This window comes from Cydia splendana, chromosome 14, assembly GCF_910591565.1.
Source record: "Cydia splendana chromosome 14, ilCydSple1.2, whole genome shotgun sequence".
Classification (NCBI taxonomy): Eukaryota; Metazoa; Arthropoda; class Insecta; order Lepidoptera; family Tortricidae; genus Cydia; species Cydia splendana.
This window is the reverse complement of record NC_085973.1, coordinates 3,158,035-3,169,264: the sequence shown is the minus strand read 5'-3', so window position 1 is coordinate 3,169,264 and position 11,230 is coordinate 3,158,035. Positions and strand designations below refer to the sequence as shown.

General features: G+C 40.6%; 1 protein-coding gene across 1 annotated transcript in view; it reads left to right on the top strand.

Annotated features, from left to right (window-relative positions):
* Positions 1-459: 459 nt before the first annotated feature.
* The window catches only part of LOC134796980 (breast cancer metastasis-suppressor 1-like protein), a 145,198-nt gene continuing 134,427 nt past the window's right edge, over positions 460-11,230 (top strand). Inside the window, exons 1-3 of the mRNA XM_063769173.1 lie at positions 460-775; positions 3,446-3,596; positions 6,319-6,412. Of these exons, the coding sequence (XP_063625243.1) occupies positions 574-775; positions 3,446-3,596; positions 6,319-6,412 (447 nt within the window). The 5' untranslated portion in view covers positions 460-573. The remainder of the gene's footprint in view (positions 776-3,445; positions 3,597-6,318; positions 6,413-11,230) is intronic.

Below are 11,230 nucleotides of genomic sequence, written 5' to 3'. Positions count from 1 at the left end.
TAACTACTATCTCGGTATCAGATGGGTTAAATCAGCCCCTTTTTTCGCACCGGAAGTGGCCTTCTTTTTCGTACTTTCGGCAAGTTCCGCCGTGGCAGACTATCGAATTCGGACTTAGCATAACTTTTCTGGGAAACCATTGTGCATTTCATCGTGGTATCAAGTCGGTTAAAAATTTTGCGGCCGGCTCTTCTACTATATATATTCTTTGGTCAAGCAGATCTTGTCAATAGAAAAAGGCGGCAAATTTGAAAAATGTAGGCGCGAAGGGATATCGTCTCATAGAAAATTTAAATTTCGCGCCTTGTTCTACTAACAAGATTTGCTTGACCATCTATAATATTCAAGCGTCAATTTTATTGTGAAACTTTTTAATGGACAGCCTATTATTGACACTGGCAACGTGGCAACACCTTGTTATCTCAAAAAAAAAAGAAAAATGACAGCTTGCCATTGACAGTTGGCAATTTGGCATCTAAAGGGAGCGAAAACAGCCAAATCACAGAAAAATCTGTCCTACTTTTCGAAAAAAGCTTGTTTACCGCGTGTGACCCCATTATAAACTCGTACAAAATGCCGTCTATGAAAGTGGAAGGCGACAGTGACGGGGATGGTGATTTGTCTGGTGGTGAAACCGAGAGGTCCGGAGGATCCTCCCGGGGTCCCGACAGGGACTCCAGTGCCGAGGAGGCAGACGAGCCTGACTCCGATGACTCCTCGGAGATGGATGAGAGCGAGTGCGAGCGCCGGAGAAATGAGTGCCTGGACAATTTAGGTTGGTATTTTGAGGTTATGTTTACTAACAACTGATTATGTTTTGGATACAAACAGTTGTATTTTTCATTGATTATTGATGCTTTCGCAACTAAAATACACATTTTATACTAGCACGATACTTGTTTAATTAATGGATGGATTGGATCTTGGTTAATTAATGTGTCTTATAGTATGATTTTAGATACATAGCAATATAGTTTTTAGGGTTCCGTACCCAAAGGGTAAAAAGTTAAAAATGCGACCCTATTACTAAGACTACGCTGTCCGTCTGTCTGGCTGTCACCAGGCTGTAACTCATGAACCGTGATAGCTAGGCAGTTGAAATTTTCACAGATGATGTGTTTCTGTTGCCAGTGTAGCAATAAATAAAGATAAAGATAAAGATAGCCTTTATTGCTAGATATTATGTGTAGTTACATGTTTTATTTTATTTCCTCTATTTTTAATTATTTCTAGCTTGTCCACTGACATAGGCCTCCTCTAAAACCTTCCAGCACTCTCTCTCGCGCTTCCCTACTCCAAGCTGGTCCAGCAACCTTCTTTATATCATTTTCCCACCTTAGTATCTGTCTGCCTCTCTTTCTTTTAGCATCTTTGGGGTACCAATGGGTTAGTTTCTGTGACCATTTGTTTGACCTCTGATCGTATGACCTGTCCATCTCCACTTAAGTTTTTTGACAGTTTTTGTTATGGGGATCACCTTTGTTTTTTGTCTAATGTCTTTCTCTGTCCTTTAATTTTATGTCTAATAGGCTCCTCTGCATGGAGTTTTGGCATACTTCTAATTGTCTCATGTTTCTGCTTGTAAGGGCCCAGGTTTGGCATCCATAAGACATACATGGTGTTATCCAGGTGTTTATAATCTTGCCTTTTTCTAATGCTGGGATCTCCTTACTTTTCATGATCTCCTTTAATGACCAGTAGCGTTTCCAAGAGTTACCAATCCTTTTATTGATCTCTTTTTCCATTTGGTCCGTTGGAGATATTGTCTGGCCTAGATATTCATATTCATCCACATACTCTACGCCTGTACCTCTTAATTCAATTTTTGCCTTTGGTCCATTTGTCATGACTTTTGTTTTAGATGAATTCATTGTCAGCCCAACTTTTGTACTTTCCTCATCCAATTGATTGATCATTTCGTGTATCTCTGTGGGATTCTCACTCAATAGTACTATCTCATCTGCAAATCTTAAATGATGTAGATATTCTCCATTTATGATAAGACCTTTTCTTTCCCAGTTAAGAATTCTGAAGATCTGCTCTAATACTGCTGTAAATAGCTTGGGTGACAAAGGACAAGTGGGGCTCCCATACAACAAATATGATTTTTTTACTGTTTTTAGGTAATGGTATGGAACCCTTACTGCACGAGTCCGCCTTGCATTTGGCTGGTTTTTTGATGTATTTGACCTATTGCTTTATATTGGTAATTTTCTTAGTGAGCACTTTTAATTTGTTAGTATGTATTTACCTTCTTATTCTTCGCATTTCACAGTTATTCGGTTAAATGTAAGTATTTTAACACATTCAGTGCCGAAAACCAGACTATGGGGTATTTTATGATTTTGTTCTCAGGCTGGACAACCCGATAGTCGGGATCGTGGTACTACAGCTATATATGGCAAAATTTTTGTGGCCTAGCGCGGATGTCTTGTATGGCTGGCAATGAATCTGTTAACTATAATTTTTTTTTAAGTATTTCCTTTCACATTAACATGCTTATAACATTTATTAATAAGAATATTTTAAGCACAGCCTGAGTGTGGAAGAAAGAGTTTTCGTTAATTGTACTAAAATAATTGTTACAGTAAAACCCAATTTCAATTTATATAAGCAAAGTGCTGCTTGCTGCCATATTTACTAAGTAACTATTTTGGCTCAGCTATCCAAAGAGAATCTTGGCCTCCGAATCGAGAGCATGCCACCTATCCCGATCCTGCGCAACTTCCCGCCAGTTACACAGTTTTTACACATTATTAAATTGTACAACGGGAGTTAATCGCGTATTTAAGTTTTAAGATTTACCTCCAACGTTTCGAGGACGGAGTTGTCCCCGTGGTCTCGAAGAAGAGAACTTTAATAAATTTTAAAACTTAAATACGCGATTAAGTTTCGTGTCCTTTTGTACAATTTAATAATGTGAAACTATACCTACCTAGATTTTTGCATATTTTTCCATTCCAATATTAGAAATGAATTTACTCATACATTCTTAAACATATTTTGACAAAAATCTCTATTTATTCATATTTTATAATTTTTCTTTTACAGGATACACTTTATTTATTTCCATGATTTATTTTTGACCAAATTCCCTTTTTACAAGCGATTTTCTTAGCATATCTAAGCAAAATACTGACTATCTCTCTCTATATTAGGATCTATGTTACCCTCAAGCACAGCGGTCGGCAATCTTTTAGCAGCCAAGGGCCACATAGTAGTTAGTGAAATTGAAGGCGGGAATTGATTGTTAATATTTGTGACTTTATGAGACATTGTCGTTTGTCAATATTACATACAATATAGTCAGGAGGGCTCGCGGGCTGCAAGTGAGAGGTGCGCGGGCCGCTTGTTGCTGACCGCTGCTCAATCATGTAACCCAGTGATTGAAGTCTCCAAATCCAACTATTATCATTTAACTGACCTCACTTTTTAACCATTTCAGCTAACCTCGAGCGCCAGTTCACCGTGCTACGCGAGCAGTTGTACTCGGAGCGCATGAAACATGTAGAGTACCAGCTCACCGAGGTCAGGGGCGGGCGCTCGCAGGAGTACCTCGGGCCTCTGCGGCGGCTGCAGGACAACATGAGAGTCAGGTACTTTACACAGTTCACCGTGCTACGCGAGCAGTTGTACTCGGAGCGCATGAAACATGTAGAGTACCAGCTCACCGAGGTCAGGGGCGGGCGCTCGCAGGAGTACCTCGGGCCTCTGCGCCGGCTGCAGGACAACATGAGAGTCAGGTACTTTACACAGTTCACCGTGCTACGCGAGCAGTTGTACTCGGAGCGCATGAAACATGTAGAGTACCAGCTCACCGAGGTCAGGGGCGGGCGCTCGCAGGAGTACCTCGAGCCTCTGCGCCGGCTGCAGGACAACATGAGAGTCAGGTACTTTACACAGTTCACCCTGCTACGCGAGCAGTTGTACTCGGAGCGCATGAAACATGTAGAGTACCAGCTCACCGAGGTCAGGGGCGGGCGCTCGCAGGAGTACCTCGGGCCTCTGCGCCGTCTGCAGGACAACATGAGAGTCAGGTACTTTACAAAGTTCACCGTGCTACGCGAGCAGTTGTACTCGGAGCGCATGAAACATGTAGAGTACCAGCTCACCGAGGTCAGGGGCGGGCGCTCGCAGAAGTACCTCGGGCCTCTGCGCCGTCTGCAGGACAACATGAGAGTCAGGTACTTTACACAGTTCACCGTGCTACGCGAGCAGTTGTACTCGGAGCGCATGAAACATGTAGAGTACCAGCTCACCGAGGTCAGGGGCGGGCGCTCGCAGGAGTACCTCGGGCCTCTGCGGCGGCTGCAGGACAACATGAGAGTCAGGTACTTTACACAGTTCACCGTGCTACGCGAGCAGTTGTACTCGGAGCGCATGAAACATGTAGAGTACCAGCTCACCGAGGTCAGGGGCGGGCGCTCGCAGGAGTACCTCGGGCCTCTGCGGCGGCTGCAGGACAACATGAGAGTCAGGTACTTTACACAGTTCACCGTGCTACGCGAGCAGTTGTACTCGGAGCGCATGAAACATGTAGAGTACCAGCTCACCGAGGTCAGGGGCGGGCGCTCGCAGGAGTACCTCGGGCCTCTGCGCCGTCTGCAGGACAACATGAGAGTCAGGTACTTCACAGTTCACCGTGCTACGCGAGCAGTTGTACTCGGAGCGCATAAAACATGTAGAGTACCAGCTCACCGAGCTCAGGGGCGGGCGCTCGCAGGAGTACCTCGGGCCTCTGCGCCGTCTGCAGGACAACATGAGAGTCAGGTACTTTCCACAGAACATAAAAATGGGTGGGAGTAATTACACCCTTCGGTCGTTTGTCGCCACTTTGCACTTGTTGCGAATTTCCTATTTTTCACACTTGTATCGTAATGTACTATTATAGTACATATGGTGCTACATTACCGCACTAGTGTGATAAATTGATAATAAGCACATTACGTGACTAAGTCGAAAATTTAAAGGATTTTTTTTATGTACTGTAAAACGAAGTACGATACATGTGCGAATAGGTTATTCGCAACTCGTTTCGATTTAAAACACTCCCTCTGGTCGTGTTTTAGTTTACCGCCACTCGTTGCGAATTTCCTATTTATGGCACTTGTAATGTAATGTCGTAAAGTCGTAATGTATTAATTTCTACACACTTGCTTGTAACATGGAATTTATTGAACCGATTTTAGGCTCATAACCCTAGATATTACGCACGCGTGCTTTTTTATTATATTATTGCACTTGTGCGGTAATGTATGATAATTCTATCGAGTTAAGATTGTAACTAGATAATGTAATTGCTAATAATATGTAATAAGACGGAGCCTTCTCAATTTGGTCGAGTAGATTTTACAGCAAGGAGGCCAGCCGGGCCTAGTGTTACCAGATACACATTCGGGATTTCCTGACAAAATTCCTGATTTGCAAATATTTTTCCTGACGCTCATATCAGCGACGGGTGGGGGAGCGGGGATCGGGCTAGCCGTAAGCGATATCTATGTATACTTGATAAATACATTGTTTATATTAATTTAATGTGGTTTGGGTTTGGCCTTCGAATCTATTACAGACTATACAAGGGTTGAGTTGGGTTGGGTTGGGTTTTGTTGTAAGTAAATTTGAATAATGTACCTTTTTAGGTACATAATAGAAAAGTCCGCTAATTCACTAAAATTCCTGACATTTTCGTATTCCGGCCGCATTCCTGACAAACGGCCAAAATTCCTGACATGTCAGGAAAATTCCTGACGTCTGGTAACCCTAGCCGGGCCGCCGGCGGCAGGGTCGAGGGGCGGCAGGCAGTATGACAGATTTTAGACTTTTACTAACTGTTATTACAGTTAAAATTAGAGTAATATGAGTAGTATTTTTCCCACACCTGCTCCGTGCACCCACCCTTGCTTGCGGACGGGCGCCCTTAGGTGGGCATTTTCACTTAAAAGTGTACTCCATTTACTTTTTTTCGAAAATCCATCAACTTTTGGGTTATTTCTACCTAGAATCACGAGGACTAGAGATTTAAAAAAAAAAGAGCTCCGTGAGCAAAGTTTTGTACGGAGCTCTAAAAATGTGTCCCAAAAAATTTTTAGTTTTGTAACACATTTTCACATACATTTGGACCGTTACAAAACTGACACCCAAAATTTTTATGAAAAACTGGGGACACTAATTTTAGTCTCAATAGTACTCGTGATTCTGAGTCTAAATAACCCAAATGATGATAGTTTTTCGAAAAAAAGTAAATGGTACCATTTTTTCTGACAACCCCCAGATAATACACGTTTACGAACAACGCCATTAATCATAGTTTTGTTGCAGGATCGAGGTGGCGGGCATCCTGAAGCAGATGCGCATAGAGAATATCAAACATAAGTACGAGGCGGAGGAGCAGGCGGCACAGCAGCATTTTAAGGTACGATCACTCTCTTTACCTAGAATAGTAGGCCCGTCTTATTCTAACAGTATTAATTAAAGAGGGACTTGCGAAGCGGTGGTGGCCTAGCGGTAAGAGCGTGCGACTTTCAATCCGGAGATCGCGGGTTCAAACCGCGGCTCGTACCAATGAGTTTTTCGGAACTTACGTACGAAATATCAGTTGATATTTACCAGTCGCTTTTCGGTGAAGGGAAACATCGTGAGGAAACCGGACTAATCCTATTAAGACCTAGTTTCCCCTTTGGGTTGGAAGGTCAGATGGCAGTCGCTTTCGTAAAAACTAGTGGCTACGTCAAATCATGGGATTAGTTGTCAAGCGGACTCCAGGCTCCCATGAGTCGTGGCAAAAATGCCGGGATAAAGCGAGGAAGTTGATGATTATTTAAAGAGGGGGACAGGTAGTCTAACTGATACAGTCGCGTCAATGATGTGCTAGCCCGGCAGGCCTCTTTTTTATTTTTCAAACCGTTTTCCTTCATACGCTTAAACGTTGATGGATGGTTTAGTGTAACTGAGTCTTACGGCTTGTTTCTAATTTGAATGACATTATATTGTATATTATACATTTAAAATTTGATGTAGTACACTATATGGATCGGATCTGTTAGTGTCAAAAGCATGGCTCGAAACCGTTTATACCGCCCAATATTTTTCATTATTTTATACCACCCGGGAACGAAAAGGATTTCGTTCGTTTACGGTTACCGGTTAAAGAACTATTGAGATACCAGATTATGCCAAATTCGTTCGTCTTTCGTTTTTGTGGAACGAAATTAACCGGTTAAATTGAGAATAACGAAGCAATATGTATACAACGAGGTAATATTGCTATCTCTTTCGCGTATGAAGACAAGTTTAACAGAGCCGAGATTAATGCTCTGGTTTCCTAGGATGCGGTGCCGTCATATAGCGGCCGTCTCCATACAAATACTACGACATCCATATTTTGCCGTATTATTTAGTAGCTATAGAGACGGCCGCTATATGACGGCACCGCTATCATAGGAAAACCGATCTTTACTGGTATAATATCGTTCTACGCGACCCATAAAATTTATATTACCGGTAAGAAGAGAGAACGAATTTTTTTAGTTCTCGTTCCATAAATTAACCGGTTTTAAAACGATATTAATAGGTATTTCGATACGATACTGTTCTCCAACGATATTTAAATAGGTTATCTCTGGAGGCCGATTTTTGAATTTCGACCACTCGATTTCGGGTAGGTATTTCGTTCATATATCTCCACTACTAGGCATTCAGATTCTACTAATAGAATTGAAAACGAGTGGTCAATATCACTATATTCCCAATTTCTATGGCTCGTAGGGTAATTCGACAGTACCGGCCAATAACTGGCAACCCTAAACTAAAAATGAATTCTATTCACCATAAACAGAATTCATTTTAGTATAAGCAAAAAGAATAGATAGTATAGAGGGGTCCTGTCATTGTAAATTTTGTAGTCACTGTAAATTTACTGCCATCTATCGACACACGACTAAAACTCAAAATGAAAACGTATAAAGTTATCAAAAAATGTATATATATGGATAAATGATTTTATTATTTTTATATCATTTTGATCCATGTTCATTCACTGATATCTATGTGTTAAAATTGTTAAATATGAAACGGTGTCGTCACGCCATCTAGCCGAGGATAGGCTAAAGGTGTGTGCGCCATCTATTCGAGAATGACTTTTACTTGAATTCCGAGGCACGTTTTTTCCTTAGACTTTATTCGTCTCATACGAAGTTACATATGTCTTTGGTATAAGGTTTCAATAACTGGCCAGCCTTCAATAACTAGCCACTTTATAATAAAATGAATTCTGTTTAATATAGGTGAATAGAATTCAAATTCATAAGAAAGTATATGTGACGTTCCGTGGCAAAAGGTACCTTATGGCGGCTGGCGCTTACGTCGCATAGCGCCGTAATAATATTGGAGCGGCGTTAATAATACCGTAAGCGCCAACCGCCATAAGGGGACGTCACATATTATAAAATAAGTTGCATACATTTAGGAGCAGTAAACTTCAAGAGGAAACATCCGAGATCCATCCTTATTCAAGTTTTCGTTCCTATTTATTCCTACTCCCCTACTTATGCCCCTACGTTCCTAGTTATACCCCTAGTTACTCCCTAAACCTGAAATTCATGCCATCTTGATGTGTGTTCATCATTCATTTCACTACACCTTATAAAACAAAGTCCGCCGCCGCGTCTGTCTGTTTGTGTGTTTGTATGGTCGCGATAAACTCAAAAACTCCTTAACGGATTTTCATGCGGTTTTCACCTATCAATAGAGTGATTCTTGAGGAAGGTTTAGGTGTATTTGTTAACCCGTGCGAAGCCGGGGCGGGTCGGTAGTAGCGTATAACAACGCGCTAAAAGTATCAGCCACCGCCATCAAAAGTTTTACAAATAGAAATACATACATATACGAGTATCTTCAGTTCACATTCAAACTGGCATTCAATCGAATCCTACTTCTATATTAAGTTTTTGATAAATCACAAATAGGTATATCAAGTTAGAACGTCATTTACGAATAGACAATGTCACGCAGGTGATAAAGTAATCATTTTATTATTCTCCTTTATTAATTTAAACTCTCAGTTTAGGTTTTTTACAATATGCATATAAAATTTAAATATAAAAACACATAAACAACAATTAAAAATACATATAAACACAGTATAAAAAACCTAACCTACATTATTTATTATTAATATGGCGATACGTGTATTGTCTGACCAGCTGTTTGTGTATACGTATATAGCAGGGCTCTCCAAACCCCGGCCCGCGGGCCAAATCCGGCCCGCGAAGCGTTCCAATCCGGCCCGCCGACAGCGGTCCAATCCGGCCCGCGGGAGCCAGGCTCCAGGTGTTTAGCCCTAACAGCAGCAACCCCAGATACACCCACCCCCCCTCGGCGCCGACGGTGGCCCGCGCGAAAATTCTGAGGCGCAATATGGCCCTCAGGTAAAAAAGTTTGGAGACCCCTGGTATATAGCAATGGAAAGAAAGTTGAACACCTTCGATGCGGCAATTTAACAAAAAAAACATTCCCACGCACTTCGCACTTAGCTAATATAAATAGTATAAACTCCTATTGCTTGCTTTTCAACTCTCTCCACATCCTCTATCTGACTTTCCCACTTACTCTCACCCTTTTCAGATCGGCGAGTCTTGAAAAGGTAAGTGAATTTTTCATGGCTAAGAAGTTTACAAAGTTTTATTTTTCTGTATGTATTACAGCTTGTATGTTTTACTATAGAATATTAGATGTTATTAAAAGTCATTTTAATTCATCATTCTATGAAAAGTATTCTCTTCGCCATGTTAAAATGTTGTTGTTTTACGAAATAACGAAACAAACGATCTGTTCTCTAATATGAGTGAAGGAAGATTGAACTTTATTGAATTGTGCTGTCATTGGAGTTTGGAGTCATTGATTAGATTAGATACACCGCGTTCATTGTGTTTGCAAACCGTATACAATATTTATTGCCACATTTTCCTTGTAACCCGAAACTCCAATTCGCGCGACCTCAATACTGTCAATAATGAACGGGCAATGTCAATATCGCAATCTTGACCGAGTGCTACGGGCTACGGGCTACGCGGCCTACGGCGTAGCAACCTAGGCCTAAACCCATCTAGTTACAATAGTTACCGCGCGCTAGCTAGCGCTGCACGTAGTACCACGGCGCGCCGATAGATGGCGCTAGTGGTATCCAAATGTTGAACTAACCTAGTTTATCGGATGTTATCTCAACTTTTTTTGCTAAATATTTGGAATTGGTATGTGAAGATGATTTCTAGTTTGCGTTTATATTGCATTGTAATGTAAGTTCGAACTTATCTACTTACATGTAATTTTCTACGTGTCATTTAAAATATTTGTGTTATTGATATGACCTTTTAGTTTAGCGTTCTCGCGGCCTTGTCGTGGCAATTCTAAGTTTTCTGTTCGTCTATTGTTTAGACAATTTGTTTTATTTTACTGCTAACTTCGTATAACTTTGGTTATTTATATTGAACAAAGTATTATTTGTTAGAGAAGTGACAAAGAGGCCTTGTTTTAAACATAGTTGGCCGATGAATGTGTTATCGTTGGCTACCTGCCACGAGTCAAAGTCTGCGCAACTCAATATAGGCCTCGAGTACTGTCGACCGCAATATTTCAACATAGGTACTAACAATATGCATAATATACCTACTAAAAAGTGTATTGCACAAAAAAGTTAATCGTACTATTTCAATGGGGTTAAAAGTAAAAAGAAAACGTGTCGAGAAAATGTAAAAATATTGTCATTGTGTTATGTTCATAGCCCGGTTTTTCGGGGACTATACTCTGTATCTTTAGGTATTTAAATAAAAGTAAACATAATCTACTCTCAAATGGCTCCTCAAGCCAGTTGAGGGTAGATGATAAACATTACATGATCAATTAATGTAGGTTAAAGTCAGGTCGTTCAGTGACAGATCCAGGCGGATTTGTATTTGGTTGGTTTACCAATAAATGTTATAACTACCCGAAAGTGTACAAATTGTTGGTTTACTTTTATTTAAATCAAAAAGAATAGATAGTATAGAGGGGTCCTGTCATTGTAAATTTTGTAGTCACTGTAAATTTACTGCCATCTATCGACACACGACTAAAACTCAAAATGAAAACGTATAAAGTTATCAAAAAATGTATATATATGGATAAATTATTTTATTATTTTTATATCATTTTGATCCATTTTCATTCACTGATTTTATTTGTGTTAAAATTGTTA